The sequence below is a fragment of the Scomber japonicus genome, chromosome 19 (assembly GCF_027409825.1).
Source record: "Scomber japonicus isolate fScoJap1 chromosome 19, fScoJap1.pri, whole genome shotgun sequence".
NCBI classification, from domain to species: Eukaryota; Metazoa; Chordata; class Actinopteri; order Scombriformes; family Scombridae; genus Scomber; species Scomber japonicus.
The window spans coordinates 14890675-14908430 of NC_070596.1; the positions used below are offsets into that span (position 1 = coordinate 14890675).

The 17756-nt window shown below is 36.8% G+C and overlaps 1 protein-coding gene across 1 annotated transcript; it reads left to right on the forward strand.

The window, feature by feature from the left end:
* The first annotated feature begins 11233 nt into the window (after nt 1-11233).
* LOC128380727 (prosaposin) lies at nt 11234-16250 on the forward strand. The gene is made up of 10 exons (XM_053340604.1): nt 11234-11321; nt 11438-11478; nt 11956-12030; nt 13574-13702; nt 13834-13944; nt 14059-14139; nt 14275-14458; nt 14794-14852; nt 15471-15536; nt 15615-16250. The coding sequence occupies exons 1-9, from the start codon at nt 11267-11269 to the stop codon at nt 15525-15527; spliced, it is 792 nt and encodes a 263-aa protein (XP_053196579.1). The 5' UTR covers nt 11234-11266; the 3' UTR covers nt 15528-15536; nt 15615-16250.
* The last annotated feature ends 1506 nt before the right edge of the window (nt 16251-17756 follow it).

Here is a 17756-nt window from a genome sequence, read left to right on the forward strand (position 1 = left end):
TATCCACCTTTTTGGCTTCTAACTTATTTACTAGTATGGTTTCAAAAGGAGACAATTAATTAAAATGCTGAGGATCAGGTTGCACTCAAATGAATGCAAGTGATTGATAGTATACATGATTCTTTGGTTGTTTCACATAAAAAGGGTTTTTTTGCACCAGAAAGACTACTTTTAATCTCAACAGTTTCAACATGAAAATTCAGTTTGTCTGCTTGCACAGGAGAGTTGCACTAACCATGTCCAGTTCCCCCTTCGAAGGAAGTTTAAGAAGCAGAAATTGACAGCATTGGTTGGTCAACTTCAGGGTGTAGCAAGAGATCACATTTCACCAGACAGTTGGTCAGGGAGTTCCTTGTGTGCCTGAGTAGAAGTAAGCTCTTGAGAAATATAGCTTTTACAACCGAGCAACAATTTTGCAGTAACATTGAATTAATGCCACCAGGTTTGGTAGATGATCATTTTGCAGTGGTGAAAGAAGTATTCAGAGTTTTACTTAAGTAAAATTACCAATACAGCACTGTAAAAATACTACATTATAACTTACATCAAAGTACACCAAAATTAGCAGTAACATTTACATTAAAAATAAAGTAAAAGTACACATTTGGCCCCTCTGATATATTATCATATGATATCATATAATAGTGAAGCATCAGTGTGTAAGCAGCATGTTACTGTTGTAGCTGCTGCAGGTGGAGCTCGTTTCAGCTACTGTATCTACCACTGTATGTACCTACTGTATGTACCATTAGCTACTTTAGTTTAGTGGTTCCCATCCTGGGGGTCGTGCCCCTCCATAGTACCACCAGAGGGGTTGTGAGATGATTAATGGGAGAGGAAATAAGAAACAACACATTTCTGAGACACAAATCTGTTTTCAATATTTGAACTTTTTCCCTAATCTTGATTGTTGGTGAAATATTGGAACATTAGTTGAAATGAAACCATGTGACAAATTTAGAGGGAAAATCACATAATGGAGTAATGTAGTGGAGTCCCTGATGGGCGTGGTGTTTGTCTCTCAGAATGCTTTTTTCACTGTGGTCGCAGTGTGTTTGGCCCAGCTGAGGCTCTCTGAGATGTGCAGGTCTAGGAACTTGTAGCTGTCAGTCCGCTCCACCACGGTCCCCTTGATGATGAGTGGCTCCTGAAGTCTATAATGAGTTCTTTTGTTTTGTCAATGTTGAGCACAAGATCATTGTCCTCCCTGTAGACAATGATCTTATGAACCAGGTCCCTGTATGATGACTCCCCCCCCCCCCCTCACCCCACCCTCTGATGAGGCCAAGGATGGTCATGTTGTCTGCATATTTAAGAATAGTGTTATTGTCCTGGGTGGAAGTGCAGTCATGTGAGTAAATTGCAAAGAGTTTGGGGCTAAGGCAGCAACCCTGCATGGTTCCAGATCTCACTGTGAGCGCTGCAAAGATATTGTTCCCCTGGTCCAGGAAACAAAGCTGTTTTGGAGAATGCATGAGTCATTTGTGGCATTTACTATAACAATAACTTTGTGTACAAGTCAATTTAATGCAGACCTCACCTTTTCCATGAGCACAATAAGGAAACTGTTTTCTCAATGATGACCATAAATTCATGATATCATCTCTAAGATTAGTGCGAAAAGAAGTTTCCCACATGCAGTCATAATAGATGTGACTGTGATCAATTGTATTTAGTCCATTTAAATGAAACCCAAACTAAAACCTAGAAAACAAGTGCAGGAGCTTATGTTTCCATACATGTACATCATTGAGGACTTTATGCACATAGATGCAATATGCACAAAGTAGCAATCATATAACTAATAACTAATAAATAATATCAGTTCTGTTGCAAACATTCATAGATAAAAGTAACATTCTGCTTTCTCATTTAGTAGACATTCTGCTTGAGCTCGTCTCACCACAGCCACAGTGAAGATGATCAGGATAAACGAATTTGAGCACAAGCAGGTGTCAGCTGTTATAAAATGTTTCAGTTTCAAGATGAATATACTTATTGTTAAGTGACCTCATTGTTCAAACCAGTTATCATCTAGAGCAGAATTTGACATATTAAGATTAAGCTCCTTTATGAACCATTAAACACACATTACTTACTTTGGTGGCTTGGTGGTTAGCACAGTTGAGGCAGCGCCTTTCTGTGTGGATTTTGCATGTTGTCCCTGTGCTTGCATGGGTTTCCTTCCAATTTCAAAAACATGTATGTTGACCAAGGCACTGACATGGAACTGGAGTTGGACCCCGAACACTGCACAATGGATGCCCACTGTTCCCAATACTTAGGATGGGATAAATGCAGTGAATTTCAGTGTACAACTGTGTGCATGACAAATAAAGTAACTTTATCTTTATGTTTAACTTATGTATAAGGTTATGTGGGTCATGTGTAGGTCATGTCAGTTCTGCTAAATTAGTTTAACCAGTTTGAGGAAGCTGAAACGTTTTTTGTACTGTTATGTAGGTACTTCCTTTTTTCACAGAAATAGATAAGTCCAGTTTTTCTCACTTTCTGTAAAGAAATGACACATTTGATATTTTTTTGTTTTGATTTTCACGTTTGGAATAGAATGTGCAGTGTTTCCAATGCATTTGTTTGTATGCAAAGAAATGCTGTAAGAATTTTGAGCTTTATTCACTCACACACTGCTATTATTTTGAACACAACTGTACATGTATATTTATCAAATCTTATGGGATTTTTTTTATACCTTTATGAATGATGAACTGGTAGGCCTTCACATTAAAGGATTGATTAAATAATTGATTAAGTTGTTTTACACAGGAAATCTGCTGAATTGTCAAATTAATATTTCAAAGACTTATCAGGCTTGGATATTTATAGTACAGGAGTAAAAAAAGAAAAACAGAGCTTCGATATTTGTGTGCATATCTAATGTACCTATTTTTATATATCATTGGATTATTGCAACAACAAGATTAGCACATTCACAAAAGGTATTATTAGACATACATTAGTTGTTTGTTCTATATGTGTATATCTCTATCTGCAAATTATGTAGAATACATTTTTAAGTGTGTATCATTAGTGTATCATGCTTTTTGGCTTTTGTACAGGTATTTTTCATCATGAAAAGTAGGAACCATTATTACTTTTATTCAAGTATTTTTATTGATACATTGCCTGGAATTCAATACTTTTTACTCATGACTACTTCCCTGTTAGTAGTGACTGATTAATTCTGTTTTATTAGTCATACTGTATATAGGTTAATGGGTCAAAGATATAATTAACTCTGTTGGATGACAAAACAGTTCTGCAAAGAGCACTAGCTGTATAAAATATAGAATATAAGATAAACAATTTAATAAAGATGGGATATATATGTGAGATAAAATATAACACAAGATACAATTTATGGGAGGATTTACAGTATGTACTGTATAAAAATGTAACTGTAAACAGAAGTATTGCTCATTGGGAATGTAGCAGCAGTTTTAGTAAGTTAATCCACATGTCTCACAGCTGAATATGCTTAATAATGTCTGTTTAAACATCTGGATGTCTGCTTTCCAGCATTAATTCAAATGTCACAGAAGTCTGTTTTAAGCACATAAACGTGTCAATTAGCCTATATGGATAAAAACATGTAGCATAAGATTATGTGATGCATCATCTACAACTACATCTACATGTTCTTGAGAAATTAAATATGTTCAGTTTTATTCAATTTTATAAAAAGTGCTTATTTTAAATTACTCTATAAATGCCTGAATAATCAGGCTCCTCAGGTGCTCAGTTACCTGGTGGTACCAGTCAGGGTTGAAGTGACACAAGGGGCCCTATATATCAAGCTGATGAAAAGAAAAATCCGTTTGCCGGACGTGGATGAGGCCCTGGAGATTGCACAACGTAATTATGAGTCACATAAAATACCCCAGGTCTACGGTGCAATCAATGGGTCTCACAAACCTGTTCGTGCCCCAAGTGTTGGTTATCGCAACTACGTCAACAGGAAGGGTTGGACATCAATTGTCCTGCAAGCTGTCGTTGATGATCGATTAATGATCAGGGACATCTGTGTGGGATCACCTGGATGCGCTCATGATGCTGCAAAATAATCCAGCTTGTAACATGCAAATGCGGAAAAAGTGTTTCCATTACACTTTTGCAATACACTCTTATTCACACGTCTGAAAAACCACCTTATGAGAGCGTAAAAATGTTTTAGCCAATTTTTGAGAAGATTTTCAAAATGTCTGTGTTCCCATTACCAGTTTTTTATTGCCATATTTAGTTTTTTGCGCATTTCTAGGGGTAATGGAAACACAACTAGATAGAGTGTCATCTCCCATTCCCTGTAATATCCAGGCTCGCTGTCACCTTGGCGGATTGTTAGTAATCTGGTGCTTGTTGTTTTATGAAGCTTCTATTGTATAATTGTTTGTATTGTGCTGTTTTGTATGTACTTTCTTGTTGTGTTTCATGCTTTTTACTGTTGAGTTTTTTGTATTTTAAAGGCCCATCAAGGGGCATTGAAAATTAGCTTAGGCTATAAATACTGTGGAATGTGGCATTAGTTCAAGCATATTTATGCTGCAGACAAAAGGCTTCAGTATCTCCAAGGTCAGCTGTAGGTGAATTTCATTTTGCACAGAGGCACTTGTTAATCACCTGGAGAAGATGAGCAAGCTGTGTAAAATTCTTAGCACTGGGGAAGCACCTACATGCAGCATGTCAGAGTGATTTCACAAGACAAGCTGTGAAAGAAAGACAAAGAAAAAGCACAAATTTGGAAGGTGAGGAGGAAGAAGCTGAAAAATATGTTGCAATATGTCATAGAATCCTGCCTAGTGTTGTTAGCACACAACCACTGTGACACCAGTTCTTGGCGCCATGTGTCAGACTATTTAACGACATGAGCACAATGCTACAGCTTTCTATTATATGTCTCTCTAAGCGCCTCTTCAACACGAGATACACCATGACACAGTACCCTCAAAAAATGCAACAATAGCACCTCTACAAGAACTTAATATGACTTCACACTAAACTAAAGTGAAACAATGCTGTCTCCAAGTCAGGCAAAGTCCTCACAGTACTCCAGACCAAACGGCAAGTAGGAGTCAAGTTGCTGTTTAAATGAGTTTTTGGTGGAACAGCCTTAGGTGGCACATGTAGTTTGGTAGCCAATTAATCAGTAAGGCTTTGAAAAACAAACTAGATCAAAAAAACATGTAAGTTAATGGGGAGAAAAAAGTGAAACATTTTAGAGGGAAGACAAGAACATATTTTGAAAGGTAGTATACAAAAACACCAGTCAGTAAAAAAAAGAAGTCTCATTTTGTGCCCCTGCTTCATTTGACCTATATCAATATGTCTATTCCTATTTCCGAGTTATAAAAATGAAACACACATCATAAATGTCCGTCAGACAGTGCAATTCTCTGTCATAAAAGTGTTCAACTAAACAACATAAAAAAAAAAGATCAGCTGTTTACAACTCAAGCTTGATCATAACAATGTTTAGTATATAAATTCTGGTAGATGCACTTAAGACTTCCGAATTAAGGTCACACGTGCTAGTCATAAACTACTAGTCATAACAAAAAGCATGCAAGGACATGTTCGGGAAACCCTGTAAATCAAGATACATTTTTTAGTGCACGTAACAGTTCACATCAACAACAACAATGTGACAGTAAACAAAAAAACAGAACACACAACACTGGAGGTGTATGTTATTATTATATTTATATTAGTTCTACAGATAATGATGCATTGGCTTCATTTGTATGATGGATTTTGTGATGATATGATTTTTGATAAAACAAAAATGAGGATAGTCTATATCTCTTAAGAAAAATGGTTCCCATGGTTATTACCACTAACTTTAAAAGAATCCCCTATTCAACAGCACTACACAAATATTTTATGAATACTTTATAACATACTCCAATGCAGTTAAAAGCAAATGTGAGAACATTGAATTCTTAATGACTATAACCTGTCCTATGAAGACATAATTTGTGTTATTACAAATGTATTATATTACCATTCATTATCTGTTTATATTTATATCAGTCTCCACTTATGGATGCCCACAGGTGGAGTCACAGTTATTAACAAATCCATTAATAAACACTTTTATCTGCTTACAACTTCATTACAGTGTGCTTTTACCCAGTTTCAATGTTTGTATACTGCTTATGAATACTTAATTGGGGGATTTAAAGAAAAACGTTACATAAAAAAGTGAATTCATTCATTACATGCAATACAATTAAATTGAAGAATAAAAGAAAAGTGGAGATGAAGCTTTGTTATTCTGAAGTTTAGTCTGAAGGTGGTGCCAGAGATACCAGCCTTGTGTTAACAGGCATTAAAGCAGTGCTTCAACATGAGCTATGAGACATTTATCAAAATATTGTTCAAATGTGCTTAAAGTTTGATGAACATCTCAATGGATACCCAGCACTGATGGTAAATGATGTTTTGGCCTGTCACAAAATTGATACTCATTTGGAAGATGTACATTATCCTGAGGGTAAGCAGTCATACTGTGTTTATATTAGTTTTTCAGGACAGTTTAACATGTCTGATTTTCTCTAACACCTGTCTGTTATAAATGTCTCTGAGTAGGTCCTGATCTGTCCATCTTCACATGACAACCTCTATGTTACAATGGCCAAACACAAGCTTTCACTCTATAAATCAGTCATTAAAATAATTCATTTTTGTGCTTTCGGCCAGCATGTTTAGTTATTATTATTCATTATTTTTGGTATGTCAGCTGCATATAATGATCCTGATGGGCTGGGTGATCATTTTAGATAACTGATACCATGCTCTTTGCTTTGTGATACATTTAACCTGTGGGTACTGCAGTCACACCATGTCACAAAATTCTTCACCACAGGCACATGAGCCTCTTCCTCCCAGTCAGTTGCGACAGAATCAACTTAATGTGTGTTCAACAATTGTAAATATGCTAAGATTTGTTATGTGTGGACAGTAGATCTGACTGCAATACACACACACACACACATACATACACACACACGCACACACACACACACACACACACACACACACACACACACACACACACACACACACACACACACACACACACACACCTGCAGGATACATTCAGCACACCAACTTGCTTCAGGTCAAAGGTAAAATTTGGGAAAGGTATGACTGGAAATCAGTACTGTGGCATGCTTCCGTAAATCTTCCCGGATTAGAGAGTGTATTAACTGCTCTTCCTGCATTCGAAGAGATAGTTCAATGACTGTGTGCCAATGCTATCTGGTTATCTAATTAACCCAACGTGCAATGTCCACACCACGGAGTTCCTGAGAAAGAAAGTTAATTTATTATTGTAGCTTGGTTTCGGGAATCTGAGAAGCAGGGTTGGAATGCAAACACAACTAAACCCCAAACAATGCCAAAGCAAATCCTGCCCTATCATCTAACCCTAACCCTAATCCTAACTCTGCTATAGCTCTGCTTTAATAAACAGTTCAGAACAAATAAGAATTTAAAAACAGTAAAAACTGAAACCTTTTTCAAGCAGCTTAAGGAAAAAGAGAGCAAATTCTTAAATACTTACAATAATAATTAATTGAATTTATTATTATTATTATTAATTAGTCTCACAAAATAAAGTCTCTGTCCCCTTTTACAAATTGGCACAATGTTTACATCAACATTTTATAAAAAATTGCCTACCTATGTAGCTAATACATCCCTTTACTTCAGAAAAAACACAGAGCATTTTGATATGCTGTGTGATGAGCTGCCAGAACCTTTAAATGAACAGTGCACAATGGAGGTGAAACGGGCAGTTATCAACATGATCTCCATTTATCTAGTAAGTCACAGGCTTTTATGTTTCCCAGTATATTATTCCCGTGTCCTGTTGTCTTTTCTTTCTGTATATTTCTGATGCTTTTAAGAGGTCTATCCTCAACAGAGAAAATGTTTCACCTTGTTCGTTGTAAGCATCACAGCCATCACATTTGATAAGATAATCCATGAAAAAATCTTTGTGCTTAACTCCATCTTACATTTCTGTCTGTAAAAGGGGTCTGCTAAATGCCTAATGTGTGAGACTGCTAACAAAACTGCAGATAGTTTGTTGCCTGTGGACGCAACTGAGTTGAGTCACATCTGCAGTGAAGCAACACACGTGCACATGAACAAACATATCTCTTTGTCCTGCACACTTAACTTCCACCAGACAGCATTGTAGACTGTGTGTGTGTAAGATATACAAGCTCACTTTTATCTTTATTTTACACCATGTTCTTCTGTAGGACGCTGTGGTTAAGACACTGCACAAAGCTTGTCATGCTTTGCCCTCCTTTCTCAGTCATAAGTGTCAATCATTCGTTGACAGTTATTATTTTTTGACAAATTAATCAATTGGTCTCTTCAGTGTCAAAGTTGTTGTGAAGTACTATTTCTGTGACTACTATTGCACTACATTCCAATTATATTGATTGATAGTGTAAAATTGTGAAAACTTGAAAATTCATATTTTTGATTGAAGCTACCACTTTATCAATTTATAGACCAAAGAAAGGATTGAAAAATAATTCCTAATTGCAGCCCTGCTGTGAAGGTGGAAAATGTGTCAAATTTAATAGATAATAAAACATAGTATCTCCATGCTCCTCTTTTCAGGGTTACACTATAAGTCAACCTTGATGTCAGGTCTTTCAACATCAAACTGCGAATATTTCTCTTACTGCTCTACAAAATGTCCTCCTGCCTTGCATGGTATATCCTCTGCTGGACTTAGCTTGAAGAATATTGTAGACAAGAAGATTATCTGAAGTAAAAGTAAGGTTGAAAACATACAGTATGAACACAGTGGTTGTAACAAATAAAAGTTTTGAATAACTATTCTGTGCACTTGGTCAGATTTTTTGATTTCTTAACAACTATGATTATTAATTTGTTCGAACTTCTTTATATTAATCATGCCAAACTAAGCCTTTAAACTTGATTTTATCATTCACTGGGTTTGTGGTGAATGCCTTTCTACAAAAGATGCACATACTGACCATGTGAAGCTGTGTGTAGATACATCAATCTATAAAACTGATTTTAATCACCTGTCATGCATTCAATAGTGAACCACTCTTGTGGGTTATGTCTAGAAACTTTTAAACTTCCTGAGGAAGTGATCATTTTTACAGCCTCTTTTTACTGAGACCAACTTCTGGGTTCATGTGTTGCGATCACTTTAACTGTTGTTTCAATCATTTGCATTATAAAAAATTAATCAAGTATATAACTTTATACAGTTGGTGCAAATCATATTGTTGTACATGTGAAGATGAATCAAGAACAGAACAACACTGAGCAGACAGTATGAGCATGATTTAGTAACAGTTTTGTGCTTAAAAGAACCACATTTCTCAGAGTTAATTATTGCTCAGGGGTACTTTGCAGCTTCAGGGTGGAAACTGACAGACCAACTTCTAAATGTTGAGAAAAATATATACAGAGAGAGAAAATGCTTACCAAGAGACAAATAGCATGTTTGTTAGCATTTTATCAGAGGTCTACGACATAAGACTACAGAGGTAGGCTAGCAAAGCCATTACAGGCAGGGAGGATCAGAGCTGTTTCTCAGACTTCACATGTACAATGAAATGGTTCATGTGACACATTAAAAGAGGAAATTACAAAAGGTCACAGAAGTCACTTTTGTATGAGATGTCTGAGGCATCTGGGTTGAAAGTACATTAATCTATAGCAACTGTATGATGGCAGAGCTCTGGAGGCATAAGTGTTCAACCGAGGACTTCAGTCAAGGGTAAAATTAAAAATGTAAAACTTAAGAGATCTGTGACAGACCGCCAGCCTGTTCAGGATACCTCATGCCTCTCACCCAAAGTACTCGGGAGCAGGCTCCAGTTTCCCACAAATATTTATAGGATAAATGGTTTAGAAAGGATAACTGACTCTAATACAAAATAACACCCATTCTGGAAAGTCAGCCATTAGTTTTTATGCCTAGACTTGTGCCTTGGACTCTTTGGTGGCTTTTATTTTTTTACCTCTGTATTTTGACACAGTAAGTCTTCAGCCATGCTCACAGCTCTGTCATGGTGTACAAAAGCACAACAGTGTTTTAAGCTAATGCTAACATGCTAATTAGTACTAAACACAAAGTACAGCAGAGGCTGGTGGGAATGTCATTACGTTTACAGGTATTTAGTTATAAACCAAAGTATTAAGTTATAGCACTTCAACCTGAGAGGGACAGGGATGTCATGACCAAATTGCAATCATGGCAATACAACCAATAGTTGACACTGACTAGGAGACATGCATGTCTGCACAAAATGTAAGTCCATTTGTTAGTTATTGAGATATTTCAGTCTGTACCAAAGTGAGGGGCAGTCTTGAAGTCACTGCACCTGTATGTAGCCAAGGTGCACGGGTCTGAGAGGTAGAAAGAAAGACATTTGAATGAAACAGTTTTAGTTAATCTCTAATTCATGTCTAATCTCTCTTGATTGCCGTATGACAAATACGGTGGTGTGCTCAATCAGTAAATCTTACACTGCTTTTGAAGAAAAAGGGTTGTAATCCTCAAACATACATGTTGTGGGGGCATTAAATATAATATACAGACTAACCAACTAAACATAAACGATCAGCATAGAGGATGGGAAAGCATAACTAGCAAATTTAGGATGACGGGAGTATTTAAAAGACATTTGATTATGAGATTTGAGGTGGCAGGACATATTTTGTCTATTTACTGATATAGTGCAATTTCTGGAAAGTCGAGATAGCCGTTTCAAAGCATTTGAAACAGTATACAGTCTAAGCATATTTTAAATATTTTAAATTCGACTACTGTACAGTACAAATGTATCTGACACACACTGCAACTTTGACAATGAAGCTTGACAAATGTGTGTGATAAAATCACTACAGTTTTTACACAGTTTATATATGAATATAATGTTCAGTGCATCTGTTAACACGTGTAAGTTTTCAAAGACAAGATAAAGTTTTCAAACCACGGTGAGGAACTGAGAATGAAACTTGACTATTATTGGTATAGTGTATTGTGAGGAAGAGAGAAAAAAAGTTCCACTTGGCTACAAAACAAATGTTATCATCCTGGTCTGAGTTTTTTTTCTTTGCTTGAAATCTAGTTGGTGGGGGCTATGGGCCGTCGGCGGACCCTGCCATATATAAGCTGTACTTTTTTGTTCCCTACACAGATCTCAGGAGGGAAGGTATTCAACTAAAAACCTGAAAATAACTGATGATGGCCTCATTCACGTTTGTGTTACTTTTCTTCATTGGCCTCCAAGGCTGTGGTAAGACACTGGAAATATTAACTGTATTAAGATTAAGATTACTATTTGAAATATATAGGGAAAATGTCAAATAAATTACAATGAAGGATGATTAATGACAAATTATTTCCCTGCAGCTCTGACGTTTGATATTGATGTTTTGGAAAATGATGCATCAGTAAGTGTAATTTTTTTTTCTGTACAGTTTTTGCCTTTAGCATTCAAAACATGAAAACAATTGTTACTCTTATCATACAGCAACACAACAACACATTTAATAAAGAAGCAGAGGTATTCCTTTGGTTTGGTTTAGCTTTTTTTGTATAGTGTGTACTACAATTGAAAAATACTTCTTCAAAATCAGGAAGTTGATCAGATGCTACCACTCTCAGGACGACTAAAAATAAACTAAGTGTTACAGTTTCGAATCTAGTTGAACTGATACAGCCAAAAATGAGATTTGTCTTCATGAAATGCACTTAATATGAACATTAAACATAACAGGTTTTAAACCACAGAAAAAGAACAAGTGCCCTTTACAATTGAATTTCATGCACACAAAACATTAGACTATGAAGCTGGGCATATGTGTGTGATAAAATCAGTTTCAGGAGTTGATTCATTTTTAATATGTGACTTTAACTTCTGTTCTCAGAATGGGGACCCCTGCCAGGACTGCACCAAAATATTTGAACTCCTTGCTGACCTGCTTTCCAATGCTGACCTCCAGGTGAGTGCAACACTAATACTAACGTGACGGCAAACACATTCCAAAGGATTATTTGCTTAATGATATCATTATTGAAACTGTGAATATCCATATTGATAAGTCAAGACTAAAATACACACTATGGAATCTCAAGTGCTAATATTTGTGGATGAATAGTTTTCACTACTGCAAATGGAAAAAAAAACACTTAGAATTCCTAGAGTCACTTTCCACCTATTTATTATTAGCATATTCTTGTCATTCAGAGATGCAAATCATTTGTAATCAGTAGTGCATACAGTGATATAGATGCACACACACACCCACCCACAATGAAGAAGAGGTCCCTTTTTTTATTTGGTACTAAGCCACTTCCTATTTTCTATTTCAAAGTTAAACTGAAATGAAATATTACTGAAAGTTTCAGTTCCCACATGAAATCAGAAGATCTGCTTTTCTCTGAGTCTAATCTGGTCTCTGGGGGGGTCCCATCTGGTCCAAAGACAGAAAGTTTTGATGGGTTGATTTCTATGACCTTGATTTACTAGTTTTAGTTCTACATCATACAGAAAGACATTTACACAATGTGTACCTGTGCTCTGTATGGAAAAAATAAATAAATTGATGTAATAAATGTAGAGCTGCAACAATTATTTTGACTATTACATTTTAGGCAAACATGATGTTATTTCAATGAATTTATATTAGTATTAGTGCCACATATAGCCTACTTGACGAGAGGATGGAGCTGACCTTAGTGTTAGCTGCTAGCATGGTTAGCACATAGATGTATTATGAGAGCTAAAGTAATACTAATAACAGAGCAGCTCTCATTATCAATCCCTGGGTTGGCACCAGTTAGCATGATGCATTTACCTATAGTTAACTGTGGTGATGCTAATGCTAGAATGACTAGAAGAGTGTACTTGTTGTATACTTGAAAGTATATGCTTACACTCAAGCATACTTAATAAAATTAACTTCCAGTATACTACTTTTTGCTATGGGAATGCATGTTTAAGGCACTTCCATGTTGGCTTCATTTTTCAGAAAGCATGGCATGGATGTATTATAAGTGCTCTTATAATACATCCATGACTGAGAAGGGAAATCATATGATAGGGTACTCTTATCTATGATTTCACATTTTCTCTAATGAGCTCTTTTGGACTTCCATGCTATGGGTCAGTGAAGAAAATGAATTATGAAGAAAATAGCCAGATTTACAAACTTATTAATACAATGAGATAAATAGGAATTGAATCTGTTGCTTTTTATATTCAGGCAGGTGAAGCCCCTCATCTAAGGAAAAAAACAGGAGCTTGTTTAGCCATAATAATAGGAAGCTTGATTTGCCGTCACCTGTTGCTCAAAGATGACATTGATGTTGTTTATGCACTATCGAGCCCACTGTCTGTTTGAATTGATTGTGGTTGGCAGAAAGGATGATTTTGTCATATAGTGTCTAGATTTAAGTAGGGGTTTTTCCATCAACTCATAAGAAGCCCATTGTCCTGCAGACCAACATTAAAGTCCAAGGACACTAATGCGACTTTTATTACAGAAAAAGATGATGGATGGCCTTGAAAAACTTTGTGACCACATGCCTGGACCAGCCACTACTACCAAACTCTGTAAAGAGGAAGTGGAGAAGTTGCTTCCAGTGGCCATCAACTTCATCACTGGTGTTGTAGTAAGTTGCAAGCCACAATAATATTAGGAGCAAAATAATAATGTGTTCTGCACTGTTTGCTGTGTGTGTACACTGTATTTCTAATTCTACTGAGAGCCTTAACACATAATCTCCCATCTCTTCCATTGTAGAAACCAGCAGAGATCTGCAAACTCCTTGGCCTCTGTGGTTCCTGTGACAAACAGAAGATGCTCAGCTATTTTGTCAATGAGGCCCTTCAGGCTGCTATGACAAACCAAAATGTCAGTTGAGTGCAGCCTAGAGGGACACACTTGAAATATTAAATAGGAATATTCCCCAATTTATGTCCTAATGCTTAATTCCCTCTGCTGTTTGTGTCTGCCTGTATCAATCAGATGGCACCCACAACACAATGCTCCTTCTGCATTTTTCTTGTCAAGACTTTGGAGGACTTGTTGCCCAAGACAAGGAGTGAGGTGAGTCAGTCAAAACAGTATCTGTTTTGTGAGGCACACCCACACAAACACCCAAATGCCACAAGAAAGCACTGCTGACTGCGTGGACGACATGGTGCATCATATGCTTACTTTACTCTGTTTTACTTTCTGCAGGAAGCTGTGATCCAGCTGCTGGAGGAAATTTGTCATATTTTGCCCTCGACCTACCGAACTCAGTGTGAGGCTGTCATTACAAAGTTTGGAAAGACGGTGCTAGATGCCATCCTGAGCTACGCCACCCCTCAGGCCATCTGTGCTCTCATCCACCTGTGTAAAGGACAGGAGGCTCCTCTTGTAGGTCAGTTACCACAAGTGCCTCCCCTTCAAAAGATTGTGAAAATTAGTCAACAACTCCTACTAAGAGCCCAATGTTATATTTAGAAATGACTTTTAGTAGCACATAACATAAATGACCTCTCCTCCACTTGTGGGCCAGTGAACAACAGCACGTTTTCACGTTTTCTAGACGGAACTGGAAAATATTTACTTAATTAATGTTTTGCTTATTAAGTGACTCAATGCATAATATTGATTGCATATATGCATTGTATATATGCAATCAAGAGAGATTAGACATGAATTAGAGATTAACTAAAACTGTTTCATTCAAACGTCTTTCTTTCTACCTCTCAGACCCGTGCACCTTGGCTACATACAGGTGCAGTGACTTCAAGACAGCTCTCAAATGTGGAGTAAGTAAACAGTTATTAAAGTCCGTGTAAAGACAATTAATTGATTTACTTCTAAATATATACATGTTGGAAAATGGTTACAGAAAGCATGTGAAAAGGCTGCCCGCATACCCTTAGTCCTTCTCCTACTACAGTAGCCTATAAAAGACTGAGAGGCTGCTCTCCTCAGTGGTTAACCTGCCTAGTGGCGAGTTATTGTTAACACATCTAACACTACTACCAATCATAGACTGTATCCAATACAGTCTACAGTTAGCCAGTTAACCAAGTTAGCCGCAGAGCTAGCGGCAGAAAGAGATGTAGCGTCCATGTTTCGGGTAGAGGTGGTGACTTTGATTGACATGTCACAATTGGTAGGGGGCGGGGTTTCAGCAAACACAGCGGGCACGCCCACAGCATTTGGGAGCAAAGACAGAGGCTGAATTTTACACAACTTTGAAGCCTAATTTCATATATTTGGTGATTTTTGTAATCATTCAAATTTGGAAGGGTTGTTAACACACTTTTCTGTGGTATGTCAACCTCTATTCTTACTTTACACGGACTTTAAGTTATAAACTCATTAAGTTTATAAATGCTCAGTAGTCAACTCATTTCTACATATGTCTATCTGTGCAGACTGTGTTCTACTGCCAGAGATTTGCCTGGAAGCCCCTCAAGTACAACACGCTCTAACATGTCAAGGTAGATGCAGTTTTGTGAAAAATTAAGTCAAACATGACACTCAGAGCCATATAAAATATCTCCACTTCCTCTTTTCAGAGACTGAATATGTGAGGCGACATCAGTGAACCTGTGGATGACCTTATTCTTTCAACATTGATCAACATATATTTCTTAACTATTTGATACATTGTGGCATTTTGCCTGATAGCGCTTCTTTCGCCAAAGTTTTTCTTTCAGATACTGTTATATCTTAAAGCGTTTGATTTTTGCACTCGATAAATTGCTTCCACTAAAGTGAAGGAAAGCAGGGCTTAGCTTGACAAAATATTACACACAAAATAATTATTTGAACTTTGAAGATATGAAAGCTTGGACCCAAAGTTACATGTTTAGTATTAGTGAAAAGAAAGTTTCACAATAATATTTTTCTTTTGATTTTTGTACTAACTTCTATTCTGTACATAAAGATTTGACTACTTCATCAACTCTCATGAAGTTTCTTTCACACAGTCAGGTGATCTCTGGAGATATTCTGAATGAATGTTACATGAAATTAGCTGTGAAACATCACCGGATCTGAGTCCTCCTCTGACATTTAAGTAACACTTCAACGATTTTCAGTTTTATCAGGTGTACTTGAATCTGTCAGACTCGAAATGTGTTAGGCCCTACTTACAGGTCTGACTCACAAACCTGATGGTAATAAAAGTGGCAGTGGTAAAGGTGTGTATAGGTGTGTTAATCTTAAATATAGGTACACATAACACATGCAGTACTCATTGTAACATGTGCACATTAGAGGTAGTGAAAGCCAGATAAACTTGAACTATTGAGGAAATGATCCTTTTTAACATTGTCCTTATAAAGGACACCCACTTCTGCATTCATGTTTTACTCATCATAATGTTCATAAAGAATGTCTCTATAAAATGAGTAACACATTAATGGTCATAACATGTAAAGTAAGTTTAGATTTACTGAAGTATATGAATTTCATGTGAACTCACTCAAGTCTACTTTATGACAAAATACTGTACATTATCTCACACACACACAAAAAATGAGGAACGTGTGAAGCAAGAGTGCAATTTATTTGAAGGGGTTTAAAAGAGAAGATCAACACCTATAAGACTCCTCAGTGTGAACTACTGAACAGGGGAAGGGAAGAAACTGGGAGAGGTGGTCAGTAGGTATAATGTCAGATAGTTGTGGGCAGAGGACAGGGGCATTGCAGAAAATGAGGAAAAAGGCACTTTTACACATTCAGCTACCACACTGACAACTCAAAAAAATGTGTCTCTTCAAAACTTCCACAAGAGACCATGTAAACAGGCTGGTTTCTCTGTACAACACCAACCAATCATCTGTCCCATCTGCGGACGGATGTGCTAGAAGATGCAAACACATTGTAAAAAAAAAAAAAAGTCTTTGGGAAGGTTGAGTTATTTCACGTGATGATCACTGACACCTGGATTAATCAAAAAAATACTTAGCACAACTCAGTGGCTCCCCTGAAGCTTCTCTGTAATACACTCAAGGAACCACAAGGTGATGCCAAAGAGGGGATCTCAGTGTTACTCAAAGTAGGGCAAAAGAAGTCTAATTTCAGTGCTATTAATTAGGACACAGTGCCACCTAGCTATATGCTGAAAACATTGCAGACACTAACTGCACATAACTCATATCAGGGACCAGTTGTGGTGAATAACAATCTCTCTCAGGTCAGTTTAGCTGAAAAAAGTCAATTATATTGTGCAGATACACACCGTGAAGGACAACTTGGGAAGCATCCAAAGGCATATACTGTATATCCACAACTTCTTGGATTCAAATCTGGCCAGTGCCTCCGACATAAATCAATCCACTCTTTATATGCATTTCCTGAAAGTAAACTCTGCAAAAAATATTTATCTTTAAAAAGAACAAAGAGTGAAGTTGACATACTCTGGTTACTCAAGTGAACTAATCGGGGAAAATTAGACTTGTGCCATCCATCACACGCGGCTTAGTAGACCAGTCCTGGTGTAAAGAATGAACAGTTTTCTAAAAACAAATAAATAAATAAATAAATTAAAAGAAAAACTCAAACTGTATCACTCATTAGGGAACTGCTGTACATGTCACATGGAAAACAGAAGCCCAAGAACAAATGTGCAATTCCAGCGGCAAATTCAAAATCTACAAGTGTTGATCCCGGGTTCATCTGTACAAAACTGACTACTATACCATGTCTTACAT